This window comes from Aricia agestis, chromosome 9 (genome assembly GCF_905147365.1).
Source record: "Aricia agestis chromosome 9, ilAriAges1.1, whole genome shotgun sequence".
NCBI lineage: Eukaryota > Metazoa > Arthropoda > Insecta > Lepidoptera > Lycaenidae > Aricia > Aricia agestis.
The window spans coordinates 17,513,490-17,535,963 of record NC_056414.1 but is presented as its reverse complement, the minus strand read 5'-3'; the positions used below and the strand labels follow the sequence as shown (position 1 = coordinate 17,535,963).

General features: G+C 40.8%; 1 protein-coding gene across 2 annotated transcripts in view; it reads right to left on the bottom strand.

The window, feature by feature from the left end:
* Positions 1 to 22,474, bottom strand: part of LOC121730555 (arrestin red cell) — a 79,336-nt gene that overhangs the window by 3,881 nt on the left and 52,981 nt on the right. The window contains exons 3-12 of one of the 2 annotated variants that reach the window (XM_042119653.1): positions 9,179 to 9,246; positions 6,554 to 6,646; positions 5,843 to 5,903; positions 4,906 to 5,048; positions 3,451 to 3,683; positions 2,889 to 3,021; positions 2,609 to 2,769; positions 2,083 to 2,226; positions 1,331 to 1,417; positions 135 to 248 (exon numbers count right to left, since the gene is read on the bottom strand). In XM_042119653.1, coding sequence (XP_041975587.1) covers positions 135 to 248; positions 1,331 to 1,417; positions 2,083 to 2,226; positions 2,609 to 2,769; positions 2,889 to 3,021; positions 3,451 to 3,683; positions 4,906 to 5,048; positions 5,843 to 5,903; positions 6,554 to 6,622 — 1,145 coding nt within the window. In that variant the 5' untranslated portion in view covers positions 6,623 to 6,646; positions 9,179 to 9,246. The remainder of the gene's footprint in view (positions 1 to 134; positions 249 to 1,330; positions 1,418 to 2,082; positions 2,227 to 2,608; positions 2,770 to 2,888; positions 3,022 to 3,450; positions 3,684 to 4,905; positions 5,049 to 5,842; positions 5,904 to 6,553; positions 6,647 to 9,178; positions 9,247 to 22,474) is intronic. The other variant, XM_042119652.1, reaches the window with a different exon arrangement.

Genomic DNA, 22,474 nt, shown 5'->3' with positions numbered 1-22,474 from the left:
TAGGTGTGTGTATGTGTGTGTATGTGTGTGTATGTGTGTGTAAGTGTGTGTATGTGAGTGTACGTGAGTGCGACGTTTGCGAGCGCGTAGGTTTTCGAGTACGTGCGAGTAGGCGTATACGTGCTTGTACGTACGGGCGCGGGTCGAGCTGTATGAGGTCGTGGTCGGGCGCGGGCTCCGGCGCCGGCGGCTCCTCCTCCGCCGGCTTCGGGTGCATCAGGATGAACGGCAGCTCCGCACTCAGGTCCCTGCGAAAACAATCATGGTCATGGTCACGCTCATCACGTCATTACATTAATTACATTACATTGTTAATATTATTTTTGACTAGGGGACCCGACGGACGTCCTCACGTCATATCTGTGAAGTTACAATAATTAAATTACGAAACGAGGAACAAATCTCCGCAATGATATAGAATATAGATTATAGTAGGTACTCAACAAAAAAAAAACACCAACCACAAACCCAACCCAATTTCACCAACCTCTGTTTGTTAAAATATCCTAACAAGGCATTACTTAACGGACCTTGGAAAATTAAACAGACTGTTAAAATACTTATGTCCCACAGTAAAAATGTAACAGCGGATTAGTAAATGCAATGTTAAGTGAACAACGAGTGAACAACTATCAATTCGTTCATTCTTGTTATAAGGCGACGATATTGCAATGTACAAGATTAATACGACATGTTTGCTGCAATGTCAGTCACTTTCTTCCATAGTAGTATAATAGTAGATAATGGCGACCAAATTAAAATATCACAGATCGCATACATTTGTTACACTATAATAGTTCGTCTTAATTTACTAGGTTAATAATTATTATCTGTCAAAGCTGAAAACATGAATCATAATACAAACAAAGTTAGTATTATATATATAGTTAGTATATTTGCAATGTCTAGGAAAATCCGAAGGCTGAATTTTTGGCAAAGTAAAAATAAATAATTATTCATAACTATGAAAATAATTAATAATAAAGATGTAGCGGAAACATGGCGGAAAGACTCAAAAGTCAAAACAGATTATTTTATTGATATTGCATGTTATTGTCTTTGAAAGTTGTTATTTTGACTCATATAACAGCCTGTTAAATATTTAACGGACCTCCATAGTAGGAATTAAATTTAACGCCGTGTTACGTGATTTAACATGACATTAGGGCATGGTGGAACGCTCGATAGCTCTAACAGGCCATTAACTGATTTAACAAGCCATTATTTATTTAACATTGCTTGATGAAACTGGGTCTAAAGCTACTTAATCCATGGTTAGCCTTTAAATGCATTAAAAAACTTTGAAGCAACAAAAATAAGAGATACTCACCCTCCGAGCGGGCCCAGGCAGAGTTTGACTTTCACCTTATACTGTACAATGATACCTAGGTTCTCGCGCTGCGAGGGGTCCGCCAATCTGTAAACGTACAATACGAACAAATAAGGTACTGACTACTGACTTACTCTGAATGTCAACAGATTAAAATTAAAAAAGTTGTTGACATCAAAAATATAACTTATTGTTCGTTCAGAAAATATTTGGTAAAAAAGTCTGAATACAAATTTAGACTTTGACAGCGATTAGCGGTACATACGAGCATGCGGTCGTTATATTATAGGTTTAAGCCTGTGATAAATTGATATTAATATAAGCTAAACTTTTTGTAACCCATAAGAACACAAAGATCGCGTGAGATTAATAAATATAAATAAATAAAATAAAATATATTTTTATTCAAAATGGGTATCATGATAGGTACACTTTTTGAAAGTCGTACATAGAACGAAGAAACTACGATGCCTACCATAATATTGTGGAACACATGCGAATGAATTCAGAGAAGGTAAAAAAGCTTTCCCAGTTTAGATGCAGTTAAAAAATTTGTTGAGCAGCAAATTTCTTTGCTTTCCTCTGCGCGGTTTGTCTATTTTAATACTCCTTAATATTACTTTTGAAATTATTGAGGACGCGACCGATAAGGCAGAATGTTGGATCCAACACCCATAAGACCCTTTGGCCTTTACGACACATTTCATGCAGTACATATTATTCTGTTAAATACCCCAGGCCAGGGTACTCACATGGTGGAGGAGGCGAGGTTGGTGTCTTCGTGTTTGAGCTGGCCGTCCAGCGCCAGGCCCCACTTGTCCTTGTTGTTGGCCAGCAGCGGCGTCAGCGTGAACACCTTGCTGAGAGTAAACCCTGGACCCACCGGGCAGCCCTCCCTGGAACAGCCACCATGGACGTCGTTATAATATAGTTCATTAGCCAGTAGGTGAAATATTCATTCATTAGGAAACATTAAAAACTCCATTACGCTGAATATATTATGTCAAATTTCTTATACTATATGTTACATAGTCTCCCACTCATAGGTACAAAAACAGAGTGTAACATAAATATTTTTTTAAGATTTTATGTACCATTTTGTCGGCATCATTAATATGTGTATTCATGCCAAATTACAGCTTTATAGGTCCTATAGTCTCTGAGCAAAACCGCGGAAAGTCAGACAGACAGACGGACAGACGGATGGACAGACCGAAACTAAAAGATAACACATGTAACAACGCACGCACGCATGCGCTCACGCACGCATTTACTCACTCGCTCTCGGCCTCGGCGACGGTGCACTTGTACTGCGCGGTGGAGAACAGGCAGATGTCGGCGAACTGGCGCACGGACACCTTGATGCGCTTCACGGAGCGGTTCGAGTTGTTCGCGATGTGCACGTTCACCGCTATGTTCTCGCCGTGGTGGTACAGCTCCTACACACACATATATATATCAGACGTGTCCACACCGTTATACGAGGCGTAACAAAACTAAGGGCTCTTACACTAAACTGCGAATTCGCATTGAATCGCATCGTAATGTCATTGTATACCTTGTCGAGCGAGGCCTCCAGGTACATCTTGTTGGGGCTCATCATGAACTCCTTGGCCACCTCGACGCTGGGCTGCTCGCCCTGCTTGCTCGGCGCGTACATTATCTTGCGGATGGCCAGCCGCACTGAGTTCCTGCAACATCACATATCATTAATTAGACAGATAGTCGACATCTGATCGACTTTATGATATAAATAGGATTTTTCAATAAAGGTAGATTTATTTATACACGGTGTAACAAAACTAAGTGATAATACTTTTAGGTTTGTATGTTACCCTAATATTGAGTTGACTGCGAAAGAAGCACCGCTGAAAGAGCAAAAAATATTTGTGATTGTATGGCCAAGCGTCAGGAGTTTGCCCATACAAAAGAAAAAAAAAGTTACTCTTCCAGCGCTGCTACTTTCACAGAGAACTCTACATATTAAGGGACACATACACACCCTAAAGTATTATCACTTAGTTTTGTGACACCTTGTATAAATAAAAAAAACACATGCATATTCCCCATTAAACAATTAATTTAGTACGAGAGAGAGAGAGAGAGAGAAGGACAATCACCTCTTGTGGGGCTTGTCGTCCTGCGAGTCCGCGACGAATGCCTTCAGCTCGTAGTCGACGCCGCACGGCTTGCCGGTGTCGCCGGGCGCGGGCTGCAGCGTCACCGAGGCGGGGCAGTGCGGCGGCAGCTCGAAGTAGAACGGGTGCGCCGACGGGCCCAGCTTGCGCAGCAGCCGCTCCTGCAGACGCGTCAGCGAGCGCCGCGGCCCCGCCCCCGCCACCGCCGGGTAGATCTGGACACGCCCACAGAATATCATTAGATAGATAGGTATATAGATAAAACTCTTTATTGCTCACAAATTGGTACTAACTAGTTCGACTAACTTAACAAGAATACAGTAAAATGTGGGCAAGGGCAAATTAGATTAAGTTAAAAAAAAAACGATTTGTGATCATAACGTGGGAGAGCCATGCTTCGGCACGAATGGGCCGGCTCGACCGGAGAAATACCACGCTCTCACAGAAAACCGGCGTGAAACAGCGCTTGCCTTGTGTTTCGCCGAGTGAGTGAGTTTACCGGAGGCCCTACCCTATTCCCTTCCCTACTCTCCCCTATTCACTTCCCTTCCCTTCTCTACCCTCCCCTATTCTCTTCCCTTCCTTACCCTCCCTGTTCCCTCTTAAAAGGCCGGCAACGCACTTGCAGCTCTTCTGATGCTGCGAGTGTCCATGGGCGACGGAAGTTGCTTTCCATCAGGTGACCCGTTAGCTCGTTTGCCCCCTTATTTCATTAAAAAAAAAATAACGGCAGTACTCGGAGACATAATATTTTAATAGTTGCTTAACTTTCAGTTGATGAGGATTTTGACAAACAAAGAACTCAATTTTTTTTTTTTTTTGTTTGAAACCTTGTTTTGTTCTCAAGAACACACCCACACACTACCCCTCTTTCTTCGGGAAGTTAAAAACTAAAGCCTTTATAATTATGTAGGTATATTGTCGCGGGGCGTCTATAAATATTTTTCAAAGATTTCTGGCATATTCTACGAGTATGTTTGTCTGTCCGCTTGTATTTGTCTGGCGGGTTGGAAATACTGCGGACGAAGACAAGCGGACCTTATCGACGCTGTGCAAATAATATTAAGGGGGCACTATTTGTCATGAAAGTATTTACTGGGTCCAGCGATTAATACCGCTCACAGTGTAACGATAACAGATGACCGCGCGGGGATCCGTCAGACGTCACCCGCGTCAGTGCCGTGAGCCGTCTGGTGACTAATGGACGGAGCGGGCGACGACGCTAGACGTAATTATGATGAACTAGCTTACCCGACAAACTTTGTTTCGTAATATGTTATCGGTTATCCTATATCTATAACTAGCGACCCGCCCCGGCGTCGCACGGGTATAAAATATATAGCCACTGAAAAATTATTAGAATCGATAGCCTATGATCCTTCACGTGGTCTACTTATTATCTGTGCCAAATAACATAAGCGGAACGGAGCGACTCACCTGCTCGGCGGCGAGGTAGAGGTCCTTGCGGAAGGTGAGGCCGAGCACGTCGAGGTCCTCGCGGCCGTAGCGGAACGCGGCGAGCACGTGCCCGAACACCTTCCGCTCCTTCACGTACTCCGGGTCTATGAGGACCACGCCATCTGCAATGAGGTTCAGGAGGAGGAAGTCAATAACTGAGTGTACTATCGAAGAACTTGATTCATAGGCAGTTGATGGACCTACGAATTTTGGTCGGGTTATGGTCGGACACAACGCGACCAATTTTTAAATTTCTCAAAAATCTGCCTATGAATCAATTTTTCTGATAGTACCAACAACGATTCATAGGCAGATGGCGGAGCTCCGTAATTTGGTCGGGGTATATCACCGCCAGGAACGACATTGATTTGTCGTATGCCGACCAAATAACGTAGGTCTTCCATCTGCTTTTGAATCACTTCGGCACTAAGAACAGCGGTAAGAATTTTAGCTAGAAGCAATAGGACGGCGTCATAGACACAACTTGACTGGAGTGTGTTTTTGTTCAAGCTGTAACTATAATGTTAGTCATAAAATTCAGGGTAGCGCCGTAAGTTCATTGGTACTAGTACTTTTAATTAATTTATATCCCCAGCCCCACCTTAACGTAGCGCGATTTACTTACAGCTAGTTACTGAATCACGCCACCTATTACAAATTCGACGAACAAAACATTGGTGCATCCAGACCCCAGCATGCTTAGCTTGGGAACTCCGGAAGAATAGAGAAAAATGACAGAGTGCCAAGTAAAATCAGTATTTCTTCTATTCTTTCGCATTTCTACAGTAGAAAATAGAAATGCTAATAAGAATTGAAGCAAACATTATTATTTATAACGGTACTATTTAACATTTGCTGGCTGGACTAATCCGACCTCTTGATTATTCAATAACATCATGATGATAACAAGCATTACCTATGGGGTCCACATGTGTGATGTGATCCACGAAGTCTCTCTTCCCGAGGTACACTGTGATCTGAAACGTGACAATGGCACCAGATCAGGACTATGTCGATGTAATAACTAACCACCCTTTTGCCAAGACGTCTTCTCTTCATAAGCGTTCGATAAAATAAAGTCGACATTCGACTCATGTCAATTCCATACATTTTGATCGGTGATAAAAAAGCGATAAAGAAAACGTCTTGATTAGGGGCTCAGAATGTTTAGTCTAAGGCCGGTATAAATAGTCAGTACTTAAGATGCGTCTCGATCTCAAGACACGGTTCAGGCTCTGTAATTGGATGGCTGTCAAAATTTGGACCAATCATAGAGCTGAACCGCGTCTTGAGACTGAGATGCATCTTGAGTACTGACTATTTATACCGGCCTAAATGAGTCCGCCAGTTTCGATAGCGAAGTTAGATGTCAAAAATGTAAGCAAATATTGTAAACGATAAATATGCTTGAAGCAACCAAAAATCTTCGCGCTGGCCGCCAAGCTGCTCGTTCGTCTCGGAACCTTTGCTCAGAAGCCCATAACCACTATAATTGCGAATTCGCATTGTACCGCAAATATCTGCGACAAAACTCATAATAAAAACGCGATGCGAATTCGCAGTTTTCTGCGGGAGCCTTCTGCTCGATCACTTCTTACAGTGGAACATAACGTCTGTCCCCCCATACCTTGCCATTGGGCGAGCTCTTCTTGAAGACCCTGGTGGCCTGCCTCTGCTTGCTGCCTCCGTCATCCATTGTGCCGCCTCGCCCGCCGGACCGCTGCACATATTATAATTTTTATTAAGACAACACATTATGTACTACCAGATAAGTTGACTCATAGGCAGACGTCGGACCTAGGTAATTTGGTCGCTTTATGTCAAACGCAAGCCGACAGATCATAATTCATAACCAATATTGAATTCAGAATTGACATAATCCGACCACATGACGACGTAGGCCCGTTAACTGCCTATGAACCAATTTCATCGATGGTACATGGTGTAACGAAATAAAGTGGTGATGCTTTGGTACGGTCCCTTCATCTATATATATAAAAGAAAGTCGTGTTAGTTACACCACTTATAACTCAAGAACGGCAGAACAGATTTGGCTGAAAATTGGTAGGGAGGTAGCTTAGAGCCAGGAGACGGACATAGGATACTTTTTATCCCGTTCGACAGCGTTCCTGTGTGACTTGACATGAAACGTCAGTCACTATAAAACGTGGTATAACAAAAAAGAATCAGACTTGGAATAACAAAACGAAAATGACAGCTATGTAATTGACGTAAAATGACAGCTATGTAATGACGTATGGATGACAATTTGATATTTGTAAGAAATCAATATTAAAACCCGTGATTAAAACTATTTCTATTAAATAAATAATTAACAAGTGGATTGAAGTGAAGTGAAGTTTAATTAATAATGCCGCGACCAAGACGATCGAATCTTTCCCGACAAAGCCGTAATGCAAGAAGAATACAAAATACTGCAAATGAAAGGACTGAAGAAGAACAAGAAATTGCACGTGAACAGCGCCGCAATAGTATGGCTCGACTTCGTGCTTCTCAATCACGAGAGCAAAGTGAAGCAGCCCGTGAAACAGCTCGGTTGGCAATGCAGAAAACATAGCCAACAACTGGAGGTTTTTAAATAATTTGAATTCGATTACAAAAATTTCACAGCCTGATCTGACGTGGTAAAATGATTTATGTTTTATTCGGCTTGGTGAACGGAGGATAATGTTTTAATGAAGCGGATATTGTTAGTTCAAAACACTTAGAAAATATATAACCATGGAGGAATAGTTCACAATATATTCTGTCTGCAATGATGCCTTAATACCTCTATTATGTAGGTATATTCCGCATACATTAATGTATGATGTATTATCTATAATATAAAAATGAGTCGCTGAATGTGTTGCTAAGCGCAAAACTCGAGAACGGTTGGACCGATTTCGCAAATTTTTTTTTTTAAAATATTCCTTGAAGTACGAGGATGGTTTTTATGGAGAGAAAAATTCTAAAAAAAAAAACCTGAAAAAGTCTAAAAACAACACTTTTCTATACTCCCATACAAAAGATTTGTGATAATACTTAAAAATCAAATATATAAAAATGGATTTTCAATTATGTTAGTAACGCTAAAACTCGAAAACGGCTGAACGGATTGGGCTAATTTTAGTCTTAAAATATACGTAGAAGTCCAGGGAAGGTTTTAAAGTGACACGAAGTTCACCGGGACAGCTAGTATTATTATAGAGTTCAGAAAATGGTAGCGCTGAAAGTTTTTTATAATGATTGTATGGGCAAATTCTTGATATTGGAGCATTTCCCGTAGAAACATAGAAGTTAAAAGTAAGTCTTACTTAAGTAGTTACTACTTTCACGGTGAACTCTATAATAATTACTAGCTGTTTGACCGAGCTTTGCTCGGTATCCGATGAAAATAACATTTTCTAGAAATGATTCCTAGCTAGATCGATTTATCGCCCCCAAAACCCCCTATATACTAAATTTCATGAAAATCGTTGGAGCCGATTCCGAGATTCCAATTATATATATATATATATATATATATATATATATATATATATATATATATATATATATATATATATATATATATATAATTGGAATCTCGGAATTAACTAACACTGAAATATACAAGAATTGCTCGTTTAAAGATATAAGATAAGATAAGGGCCACATTCTAAAATAATATTCCATAGTTTTATTGACAACGTCGTGGGGACAAGGGCTTAACTTGCAGCGTTTACACACCTTTTCTCGATTTTAGAGAGTTAAAATTCTAAAAACGTTAAAAAGAGGGAAATATTTTTAATATCACGTGAACGGACCGTTACACGTGGCCGCGTGGGCGCTGGAAAAATTTCAATGAAATATTTCGATTACAGTGGGGTGTTCGGGTTATTTTGTCTTCGTCAGGATCCATAAAGTATCTACAGGTTCCCTGGAACATTTTTTTGACTTGATTACTATCAAGCAAATTTTTCGTGAATGTAGCTTCACTTTGATAAGACGAACAACAATTTCCGCTGCAAAAATTCTCGATAGTGGTAGTTAACAGAGATAGAAAGGATTTAGTATTTCGATTTGATGGTCAAATAGGATAATCCATAATTTTAGGACCATCAAATCGAAATATTCTAATGAAGCTACTCACGAAAAATCGGGTCAAAAAAATGTTCTAGGGAACCTGTACTATTGTATCGGCGACGTAGATCGCTTTCGTACAAACTCCGATGTAAATACTAATAGCTGTATAACAATAGCTGTACACTCACCGAGACTCGTGGGCGGCTCCAGGGTGCGCTCTAAAGCCTGCTGGGAGTGCGAAGCCGCGCTGCCCTGCAACAAAATAAATATAATTATTAATTTAATAACTTACTAGCTGAAATGCCGGCAACTCTTCTGATGATGCGAGTGTCCATGGGCGAGGGTACTTGCTTTCCATCAGGTAACCCCGTTTGCCCCTTATTAAAAAAAAAAAAAAACTGGCCTGGCAAGGTTGTTTCGCAATACCTAAACCTTACCTAAACCTTATTTCGGGCATCGACAGATGTTGGCCGATTCTTAGACCTACCCGATAAGAATACAAAAATACATCAAAATCGATCTAGGCTTATCGAGGAGTTTAGCGATAAGCACCTTGACATGAGAAATAAAGATTTTCTAAGGATTTTTTGGAGGAACGCTTTAGATAACTTCTAAGCGAAACGAACATTTTGTAGGCGGAACCCTCCGTTAGTTCCACTCGCACATCTGGCTTCACGTCGCACGGCGCGACCGAGATCTACCCATGCTTACTAATATTATAAAAGCTTAAGTGTGTCTGTCTGTCACCTCATCAGTCATCACGCTTAAACCACTGAATCGATTTTGATGAAATTTGGTATAGAGGTAGTTTGAGTCTCGGGAAAATACAGGATACTTTTTATTCCGGAATTCATTATTTCCATAATATATGCTTAAATTCGAATATTTGCGCTAGTAAGTAGTAGTGCATAATTCATACGTATTGACTATTGTATGGCGCCATATACAACATACAACAAATATCTCGCTACAGGAAAACCACGAGGCCGTACATCATGGCTCGTACCAACACACTAGCTAATCGTTTCATTAATGACACGAATAGGTCACGGAAATTATTGATATTAAATATTTATTGTTATATTTGAATGGATACCGATATTCCATACAAACAATTAGATATAATAATCGATTTACGTTGAATGCATAATCCATACTAATATTATAAATGCGAAAGTGTGTCTGTCGGTCTGTTACCTCTTCACGCTCAAACCGCTGAACCTATTTTCCTGCATGAAGATACTTTGAGTCCCGAGAAAGGACATAGGATAGTTTTTATGCCGGAAAAATGTACGGTTCTGCGCTATAAAAAAATTTTTGGCGTAACGGAGTCGCAGGCGTCATCTAATGATAAATAATTTCTCAGTGAACTCCATACATAATACAAGGGACACCAACATATCCTAAAGTATAATCACTTATGCTACACCTGGATATAATAAATTTCTTAAAAAAAAAAACAATAATATTATTTATAGTATAATTACTTAAAATAGTCTTACAGTCACTAGTTTGTTATTTGTTAATAAGTTTTATCTTACACCTATTACTCCAAAGTAATTTACAGTTATCTGTGGAGGCTCGTAATTCACTTTTCTTTTCTATCTTACAATATTACTAGCTGTAAGCCACCCAAATATAATAAAATAAAATATACGAAGATTCTACGGCTACCTACTTTGAAATTTTATTTAACGTTTACGTAGTAGAAAACATGTTATATTTTGAAGTTTAATCTCTGTCCAAACAGTTTTCCGCGCTTTTTCATATTCGTTTACATCACAAGAATTCCAGCAGCGGAACTATTGCTGGCCGGGAGACGGGACGGGGAAGATTTACACGATGCTTACAGTAAAAATGTTAACGACTTTGTTCAAACGAATCCAGATCGTATATAATGTTGACTTATGCAGGGTTTCTGGAGAATCTTTGTATGTAGTTTATGAATTCAACAGTTTCGTTGAAAGGTTAAGGAGAAATATTTTGGCGTTAGCCAATCGAAAGCACTAATAGCCAAAAGGCGAATCGAGACACAAAACATATAATATAAAACTATATGACAACACCGTCGCGCTAAAATTCAATTATGGCGAATGAATTTCCCGGTAAAAAGTTTTAGACGTGGGAGATCCATGCTTCGGCACGAATGGGCTGGCTCGACCGGAGAAATAAAACGTTCTCACAGAAAACCGGTGTGAAACAGCGCTTGCGCTGTGTTTCGCCGAGTGAGTGAGTTTACCGGTGGCCCAATCCTCTACCCTATTCCCTACCCTCCCCTATACCCTTCCCTACCCTTCCCTACCCTCCCCTATACCCTTCCCTATTACCCTATTCTCTCTTAAAAGGCAGGCAACGCACCTGCAGCTCTTCTGATGCTGCGAGTGTCCATGGGGGACGGAAGTTGCTTTCCATCAGGTGACCCGGTTGCTCGTTTGCCCCCTTTTTTCATAAAAAAAGTATCTCATGCCTAGATTAGAATATTTCAAAAATAATTCTCAATCGATTGTCATAATACAGTATAGTAAAGTATAGTATTGTATTATATGCTCTACATCATAAATATTCATATACAATAAAATTTTAAATGAATCCTTCAACAAAAATTTCAAATATGAATATTGTACGTGTATGAAGGAAAACTTTTTAATTGGACGGATTCTAACTGGGTTACACCGAGCCGACGACGCAGAGCTCCGACAATGTTGCCAAGCAATTGATTAACTGTATGTAGAGGTAGATTGTCATACGTTATTCAACATTTCCGGCAACTCACCTGCAACTCTTCGAATGTTGCGAGTGTCCATGGGTGACGGTAGTTGCTTTCCAATTTCTACCAGCATAGCTAGCACGGCGTTGCCCAGTCGATTCTTCGGAAGTAAGTAATGGCAGTTTCTTTCCCATCTATACTATATAATATTATAATTGGGAAGAGTTTGTTTGTTTGAACGCGCTAATCTCAGGAACTACTGGTCCGATTTGAAAAATTATTTTACTGTTGGATAGCCCATTTATCGAGGAAGGCTATAGGCTATATTTTATCACGCTAAGTATAATAGGAGCGAAGAAATAGAGGAAAATGTGGAAAAAACGGGGGGAAATTATTTGAAAGAGCTTATTTAAACACGCTAATCTCAGGAACTACTGGTCCTATTTGAAAAATTATTTCAGTGTTAGATAGTCCATTGATCGAGGAAGGTTATAAGCTATATTTTAACACGCTAAGATTAATAGGAGCGAAGAAATAGAGGAAAATGTGGAAAAACGGAGGAAATTATATGAAATGGCCTATTTGAACGCGCTAATCTCAGGAACTGCTTATCCGATTTGAAAAATTTTTTCAATGTTAGATAGCCCATTCATCGAGGTAGGCTATAGGCTACATTTTATCACGCTAAGACTAATAGGAGCGAAGAAATAGATGAAAATGTGGAAAAAATGAACATTTATATATAATAAAATCGTAGGAAAGTCAATTCTGTATATTATTGAATATTTTTGTACAATAAATAATACTTGAGATGTGATCTACTATGCTAACGCGGACGAAGTCGCGGGCAACAGCTAGTGTCTACATAATATCTTTATCCCGAGCATGGCGCCACCCATCGACTTGAGTTTCAGTGGACAAAGACAAGAAACTCTTTCCATAGAACCATTATAGCAACGGCAATTTTTTTTTTGGCATTTAGTTTCTTGATTCTGATTTTTTTATTGTCACTTCGGCTACAAAACCATGGCCAGTGTCGATTAAATGGCGGCAAATTTAAAAAATCCACATGTAGCAACCCTGTCTATACCCGGAATTATAGTTTTGATCTACGAAATACGATATAAATATAATCTACGAATAATAAAAACTAAGGAACTTTATTATTCGTAGTTTGTAGATCAAAACTATAATTCCGACTGTAGACAGGGTTGCTATAAACGATTTTTTTAATTTGCCGCCATGTACTCGACACTAGCCATGGTTTTAGAGCCAAGTGCCATAATAAAAATAAAAAAGAATCAAGAAACTAAATGTCAAAAGCGGATAAAAATGGTCGTCATGCTTGACATATAGATTTTCAAAAGCGAAAGATATCGAGATACGAAATAAACTTTTTCTGCAATGTTTTTCCGGTAAAACTGTCAAAATTTATTTTCTCTCGTTTGTCTACTGTGACGGTGTGCTAGCTATGCAGGTGACCCGTTTGCGGGTTTGCCCATATTTGCCGACATCCCCAGTCCGCCGGGGATGTGTAAAGCATTTCCACGCGTAAAAAAGCCAATGTGGGCAAACATTGCGTTGTCTAACATCATTCAGCATATTTTGTAACTGCGTACGCACCGTACGACAGTTATAAACAAACAGCGTTGCCAGACGTCCCGATTTTGGCGGGACGTCCCGATTTTTTCATGATTCAAAATTGAATGTCTCGCGCGGGACAGGCTCTGTCCCGCTTTTCGGGGAAAGCCCGAACGTACGTGCAGCGTGCTGAGAAAGAAAGGTGCGTAATGAAGATAAAAGTACGGGAGGTAGAGGGGTGGATTTTCTTTGGCTACTTTAGCTATCTTTTGTCACGTAAACGTTATTATAACGCAAATAAAAAGATAAAAAATTCAAAAAACTTTTGATTTTATACCTTTTTTTACATTGTCCCGCTTTTGACTGAAGAATCCCGCTTTTTTTTCAAAAAGTTCCAAAGTCCCGACTTGGTACCTACAAAAAAAAATCGGGCAACGCTGGTTACAAATAAGAACTCCACATTCCGCACATCCGCACTCGTGACTCACAGTGCTCCCAGCATCGGAACTTGTGGCGATTAATCGTTAACTGGAACTCGGTACAATCAAGTCGTTCTTTTCCTATTCCGACGTACACGCCTGTCAAAGACTTCTCTCGATAGAGTGTGTACGAACTCGGCGACAACCACATAATATATTATTAGAATCCATACTAATGTTATAAATGAGACAGTGTGTCTGGCTGTATGTCTGTTACCTACTTCTTCACGCCCAAACCGCTGGACCGATTTTGTTGAAATTTATTATGGAGATAGGAGATACCTTTTATCCCGGAAAAATGTACGGTTCCCGCGCGAATAACGAAATTTGGCGCAACGAAGGTCTTCTAGTTTTTCATGTAGTTAAAAGATAAAAGAATAGTACCTCGCCTAGTAGACTAGTAGGTACGTACGCATCGCACGGAAACGGGTGGCAAATTGACAGGCGTCCGTTGTTCCCGTCTCCCGCGCCAGATACATATCGACATTCACGCTAACGACTTGATGACCGTTATCGTGCTGTTACATCTATTGCTAGATAATGTAGAGACGAGTTCTTTAAAGAGTTTAACTTCGTGATAAATTCCTGATTACTGAGTAGACTGGGAACTGGTGAGATAGCGCCCTCGCTCGGCCGAGCACTCGGTGCTCTCGGAGCACTGTCTCGCTATTCTCTCAGTAGGGTAATCGAGCCTCATTGCCATGATCACACGGACCTACTGAGTACAGTGGCAACACATAACACAGTGCCCTCGAGTGTCTCCGAGCAATCGATGCTTATATTTGACTAGGTGTCCCGCGCGGCTTCGCCCACGTAAATTAGGAATTTCACAGAAACCGTACATTTTCGAATAAAAATAGCTATAAATACTCCTTTCACGTGGTCTACTCTATATCTGTGCCAAATATTGCCATAAAAATTGCTCCAGTAGTTCGTCAGATAAACCCTTTCTAATATTTTCCCCGTTTTTACCACATTTTCCTAAGTTTCTTCGGTCGCATTAGTCTTAGCGTGATAACATAATATAGCCTATAGTCTTACTCGTTAAATGAGATATCTAACACTGAGATAAGTTTTTAAATCGGACCTGTAGTTCCTGAGATTAGCACATTCAAGCAAACATACTCTTCAGGTTTATAATGTTAAGTATAGATTTTTTTAAATTATCGCTTGACAAACTCGAGTCGCGATCTAAAAGACTATGAAATGGTATAATATGGTAGTGATGATAATGATGATGATGAATGTAATTTGCATAGTAGCATATGCTTTCCGTTCTTAAAACAACACCAAAACTCCCAAACTTGTATCTACATATAAAGAATCAGGAGTTCTCTCAGCACCTTCCGAACCACGGTCTACCAGGTATATCTCGGTGCAAAATCTTACTTGTTGGTAGCATATGCTTAGAATACTTCTCACGAAACCGAAGTCACCACATGTTTCCCTATAAGTTTTGAGGAGTTCCCTCGACTACTTATGGATCCTTCATCAGATCACCACTTTTGTGAATATAATACCAAATTGGGATACCCTATATACCAAAAGAAAATTTTTGAAAATCGGTTAACAAACGGCGGAGTAATCGTTGAATATAAAAAAACGAACATAACACCTCCCCCATTTTGAAAGTCGGTTAAAATTGTAGCCTATGTGTTATTCTGATGTATAAGCTATATTATTGTAAAGTTTCATTAAAATCCGTTCAGTAGTTTTTGCGTGAAAGAGTAACAAACATCCATACATCCAAACAAACTTTCGCCTTTATAATATTAGTAGGAAGTAGGATTGGCCGAGAGCACTGTCTCGTCACTGTACTCGGTAGGTGTAATCAAGACATCAACGATCAAGAAGAGAAGAACATCAACAAATATACAATCAACAATAAACGTTATTTTAGGTATAAGTATACTTATTGATATTTTTGCCTATTGGGCTACAAAATCACGTTTTGATGATGCGGACGACGCTGCCGTAAATGGAAATGGGCTAGCCACACTACAAGAGGACGTGGCGAGTGGAGTCGGACTGTAACTCTCTTCTATGTAGAGAAGGAAGGATAATAGGATACGACTTGCTACGAGGATTAAATACTCGATTCGAATCTCGGCTCGGTTGATGACACAAACTCAAAATAAAAAAAATACATAAAAATTAACAAGTAATAATTCTATTGGACATAGTCCCACACAACAACAAATATTTTTATTCAGAATCAATTTTAAATTGTAGACTTTTATAAGAGCTTCATTATGTGGTCTAATTGGCAATCATTGTTTCGATAAAGTTATCTATTCTCGTAATTTCGTAGTACAAAGTACCAACTCACTAATTCGATCAATATGTTCGTATACAATATACATACTAATATTATAAACGTGTCTGTGTGTTACCTGCTCGCCATTAACGTATTTACACGAATATAATGTATTTAGATATATCGCAGTCATCTGGTGAATCCGCTATTGGGTTTAATGACTAGCAAATTAATTGAAGTAACCCATCAACTCCCAAGCGGAACCCGGGTGCCGCATAACAATTGAATATCTATTGTGTATGTGATTCCCACCATCGAGGTATTAAACCATATTTTCATTTAATGACTAACGCCAACCTCGTCAAGTCGTTGACTGTAATTTACCGCCGTCAACTTTTTACTAACCCGAAGGCCAACTCGTCAAGTTTTTAACATAAGGTTACTATGAAATTGAATCGTTTCATTCAATGAATTTGCTAGTTATTCAATCAATTAGCTGATAGCAAATTCAACCAGATAATTACACATTCGAGTAGTTGAAAACTTTTTTTATTGCAGAAGCCTTTGATCAAATATTTCTGACAGAAGCGCAATAAGTGCACAGCTAAATTGTGCGGAACCTTAAGTCTAATCTAAAAAGTAAAACGTGCCGTTCAAAAGTGAGACGAACATTAATTAATGCCATTGCGGCTTATTCAAAAAATACCAAAAGATTTTTCACCTAGGTACCTGAACCGATGTAAATAATAGAACGCCACGATGAATAATAAATGAAATCTCAAATTGCCAAATTGAATGATCGAATCTCAATTTTCCCTAGCAACTGCCGGCATCTCGGGAGACGAGTACGGCTACGACGGGGAGCCGACTATACTTCACGACTAAATAATTAAAAACGTCGTGGCAGTTGGCACACAAGCTCTACACAATATAAGACTAGATGTGGCCCAAACTCGTTGCTTTCCTATTCGTTGCCCAATTTCCTTAGATTAATTAAATAAGGTGGACTTTTCCTCTGAAGGTCTCAAAGTATGTCGATACCAAATTTCATCGAAATCGGTACAGCGGCTTTTGAAAGATCTCAGACAGGGAGACACGCTGTCGCTTTTATAATTCGATCGACTACGATCTTAAGGTGCTGCCCTACGGAGATGCCGTAATTTACCGTTTTTAAAGCCTTATTAACTCATAATTTGCAAGCTACAAATCCATACTAATATTATAAATGCGAAAGTGTGTCTGTCTGTCTGTCCGTCTGTCTGTCTGTTACCTCTTCATGCTCAAACAGCTGAACCGAATTTGCTGAAATTTGGCATGGAGATACTTTGAGTCCCGGGAAAGGACATAGGATAGTTTTTTCTCTGAAAAATGTACGGTTCCCGCGCGATAAACGAGTTTTGGCGCAACGGAGTTGCGGGCGTCATCTAGTTTATAATAAAAATACAGCAAAAAATCTTCAGCATATGAATTATTATGAACATTCCTTTCTCCGTTATTAATTTCCTATTTCTGTTTATTATACTCATGATAATATCAGCTTCCAAAGTAATACCAATTCTTTAAATTCTTGAAGCATACATTGAGTATCTCTTTTTAGGTCAATTTTGAACTAAGTTAAGTTACTGTTCGTGATAGCTCTACCATCGGTGTGTTTAAGAGACGCCTAAAGGAGCACTATCTTCATGAATCTCAATCCATTTAAGTACCGTTATTAAATATACATATAGTATTTATGTATTATAGACATATTGTATAGTATTTATTATTATTATTTATAATTCATATAGTATTATTATTATTATTAGTTATGTAAGTATATAACATAGATTCAAAGTTTAATTTTGTATTTGTGCACGCCCTATCTGATGTCTTATGTCACTTATTACTAAAACAGTCTTTGACGGTTCATTTGTAGGAACTATCGTGGCACAGAAAGTCGTATTTTTTTTCATAAAAGTCTGTCTGCCTGTCTGTCTATCTATAAGACACACTTTCGCATTTATAATATTAGTAAGTATAGATTATGAGTCTTGATTCGCCGATTGGACTCTACCAAAAATAAACAACGTAGATGGTAGACAAGCAAGAGTAATTAAACGCGTCCATAACTTTAATTAAGTTTTTGATGGCGGCGTGCCATTCCCAGTTTATAGTCTAAGAAGAAATAAACAGTTTCATTAAAGTAGTAGGCTAGTAGCTCACAGTAAACCCCGGAGAAGATTGACCCCCGGAGAAGATTGACTTGAGGGTTTTATATTATGTGCACGAGAATCAGTATGAATATTTTTAAAGTGAAAACTACTGTTGGCGACACGACAAACTCGGCGGGGCCGTGGTCGCCGGGTGGCAGAGCAGTGGACTGTATCTTGAAGGGTGAAGGATGCCGGATGGAAGATTCCTGGAGAAGGAGGTGCAGGAGACGAGAAGGAAACACAGGAGTGAACTTGGTACTGCTTGGAGCGGAGTGTGGTGGTGGTGGAGCAGGGCTTACGCATGCATCTGCTTGGCTTGTCGGAAGTGAATGTGTATGCACCGAGAAAGTGCGTGTTTATATAGGAAATTTGTACCGTTAGAGCCCGTGGGGTTCTATCGGTTGTTGTCGAACGAATGCAGTCCGTTTATTGAAATATAACATTTTACACATAATATGACATCAAATGGGATTCTTATAAGCTAATACAATGGTAAACAAACATTCTTATAAGATAAATAAACAATAAAATGTGTAAAATAAAGCCATGTAAAAAAGAGACAACAATAGTTTGAGTGCAACTATGCAAGAAAGAGACAGCAATAACAATTGTGTGAAACACACTACATTCCCGTGCGAAAGGGACAGCAATATTATAAAAATGAGACACAAGATAAACATTTTCCAATAGGAATTACTAATATGAAATCTTAAATCTAAGTGTAAACAAAAGGAGGGAATAAAACTAAGCTATTATTTACAGTCTCCCCCTCGTGCGCAAGCACCGAAACGTTTTATTCCTGGCTGCTTACGAGAATCAGACGAGAGGCTGGGCGACGAATTAGTCCGGCGGCTGTACGGACTTCTGCTACTCTAACCCGCCCGTCTGGACCTGGGAAAGTCTTTATTATTTCACCTCTAGGCCATATTCCACGGGGCATCGTTCTATCACATATTATAACGATGTCTCCGGGGTTGAGGTTGCTGTGCTGCGGGTTGCCGAGCCGAGGCATCAATTGGGGTTTGTACTCTGCTACCCATCGAGCCCAGAACGCTTCGGCCAACTTTTGCGCAGCTTTCCACGAGCGACTGTCTGCTGTGTAGTCTTTATACGAGCCGAAAGGTATCATCCCGCTTGACCTCCCAATTAGGAAGTGATTTGGGGTCAGTGATTCCTCGTTTAGATCAGGATTTACTGGTGTTAACGGTCTCGTATTTATGACATGTTCTGCTTCCAGCAACAGCGTATGCAACACTTCATCTGGGGGCGTCTTTTCTGTTAAGGTGACTCGTAATGCCGCCTTCACAGATCTCACTAATCTCTCCCAGGCGCCGCCCATGTTCGGGGCCCCAGGGGGTATTCTTTTCCAAATTATCTGTTTTCCGGAGGCGAAGACCTTCATCGCGTCGTCATTTTGTTGAAGAGCTTCCGTCACTTCTTTCTCGGCGCCCACGAAGTTGGTTCCGTTGTCGCTATATATGACCGTTGGAGTGCCACGGCGGGACATCATTCGGCGCAAGCTCATGATCATGGAGGATGCAGATAGGGAAGGCACCAGCTCCAGATGCACGGCCCGAGTGGTGAGGCACGTGTAAAGTGCGCCCCACCGCTTCTCGTGTCTTCGCCCGATCGTGACTTGCATTGGGCCAAAATAGTCAACCGCCAAGGCTGTGAACGGCGGCTGATTGTGGGCCAGTCTTTCAGGAGGTAAGTCACCCAGAGGAATTTTAGAGGGAGTTCCCCTGTAGGTTCTACACCATTGACACTTGTTGCATATATAGCGAAGGATGCTGCGTAGTCCAATTATGTGGTAGCGCTGTCGGAGCTCGTTCATCACGGTTTGGTGATTGCCGTGGTTAAATACTGCGTGCGTGTGATGCACTAACAGTCGGGTAAATTCTTCCTTCGCATGTAGGACAGGCAGATTATATTCTTCCTTAACTCTGCTATCGAGGTATAATATCCCGCTGCGGTCGAGTTTCACAGCAAGTTTGTGAAAGGGGGACCTCTTCGGAGGTCGTTGCCCAGCCTCTATCGTCTTTATATCGTCCGCGAACGAGATGTTCTGACTCCTCTTGATAAGCAGTAATTCTGCTAGTCTGATGTGATCAGGAGAGATTTCCGTATTTACTTTTCTCTTGAGCAATTTGGCTTTAAATGCCTCAGCCGAGAGCAAGACGGTGGCAGCAGCGCGTACCAGGCGCTTATACTTCGAAAACCTTTCAACTTTAGGCAAGTAATCGTTATTTACATGGTCTACACAGACGTGAACCTGCTTAATTATTCTCTCCTCCCCTGAAGGGGGTAAGGGAGCCGCGGTCCGCTTTTCGCACGGCCATGTCGCGGGGTCGTCTAAAATAAAGCTAGGTCCTGTAAACCATCTGTGTGTCGAACTAAAATTCACCGGAATGCCCTTGGTAGCGTCGTCCGCGACGTTGTCGGCGCTCGGCACCCATCGCCAGTCGGCCGGGGTCGTTGTACTTTCGATCTCGGCTAGCCGGTGCGCGACAAACGACTTGAAAGTACGCGGATCGGACCTAATCCAAGCTAATACCGTTTTTGAATCCGACCAGTAATACGACTTTGTAATTTTGTAGTCAGATTCCCGTTTTACTGACTCTGCTAAGCGGGAACCAAGAACCGCGGCTTGCAACTCTAATCGCGGTATCGAAATTGGTTTCAACGGCGCTACTTTCGCCTTTCCCGTAACTAATCTAGCCGTCTTTGTGTTATTATTCATGCTAACGAAATAAACTGCGGCCGAATAAACTTTTTCGCTAGCATCGCAAAATATGTGTAACTCCCCCTCGCCAGAGGGCGGGGCAGGTACGTATCTTTTTATTTCGAAAGTCCTCAGCAAGTTTAAATTATTAATAAACGACATCCACGTAATGTGGTGTTCCTTAGTTATAGGATCGTCCCAACCTACGCCACTACGCCATATTTCCTGAATGAGGCACTTACCTACCATAGTTACCGGCGAAACTAATCCTAACGGGTCGAAAACCGACATGACGGCGCTAGTGACTTGCCTCTTGGTGGGTAAAATTTCCCCTGAAATTACACTAGATGGCGTGTTTCTGAGGTTCACGTTAAATCCTAGAGTGTCGCGAGCGTGGTTCCAAATGAGACCTAAAGTCCTCTCTGTATCGCTTTTTCCTAAAGTCGTCGCGCCGCTAATTCGCTTATCGGAAACGTCCTTTATCACTTCGGGCACATTCGACGCCCAACCGCGTAACTCGAACGAAGCGCCTAAGTTAATCCTATACATGGCATTGACCGCTTGCCTGGCTTCGTCCGCGTCGTCGAATGAGTCCAAGTAATCGTCCATATAAAAGTTCCGTTCCGCAGCTTTAGCTACCTTCGGGTACTCTGAACTAAAGTTTTGCGCGTTTTTATTTTTAACATGAATGGCCACGCACGGCGATGAGGCCGCCCCAAAAATAAGCGAGGTCATACGGTATTCTCGCGGGGGGATGTTTCTATCGTCGCCTCGCCACAGAAAACGAAGGCTGTCGCGATCCGACTCAATCACTTTTATTTGTAAGAACATCTCTTTGATGTCCGCTACTACTGCTATTTTTCCTTCGCGGAACCTAACTAAAACGCCGAATAGCGACTGCAATAAGTCGGGCCCGGTTAGTAGCGCATCATTCAAACATTTTCCCCCACATTTAGCCGCAGCGTCAAAAACCAGTCGCACCTTACCTTTTTGGGGATGAACCACTGAAAAATGAGGTAAGTACCAGGTGCGAGGTGATGTGGCTGGGGTGCTCACTAGTTCCGCGTAACCCGAACTTAGCAAGTTATTTACTTGTTTTGAATACTCTATTTTTAAGTTTAAGTTTTTATCTAATTTGTTCTCTAGATTGTACAGACGGCTTAGGGCTTGTTTCTTATTGTCCGGCATTACTTCATTGTCGGTTTTCCACAATAAGCCTGACTCATACCGATCGCAATCGTTCATTTTATTGCAAGTTCTATTTAAAACAGTTAACGCGCGCTCGTCCGGATCCGCTTTAGGTTTACGCGGCTCTATACCTAACGACTCTATGCTAAAATAATTCCTTATCAATTCTAACGCGGGATCCTCGGACTGCGACGTTCTTACGTGACTTATGAACTGAATATTATTTAAATTACGCGAGCTTGCGTCCTGCCCGTGCAGGACCCATCCTAATTTAGTTAACGACGCCACTGGCTGGCCCTTATTTCCGATACGTAATTGTCGAGACGTAATTAAGTGCCAGTTATCTTGGCCGAT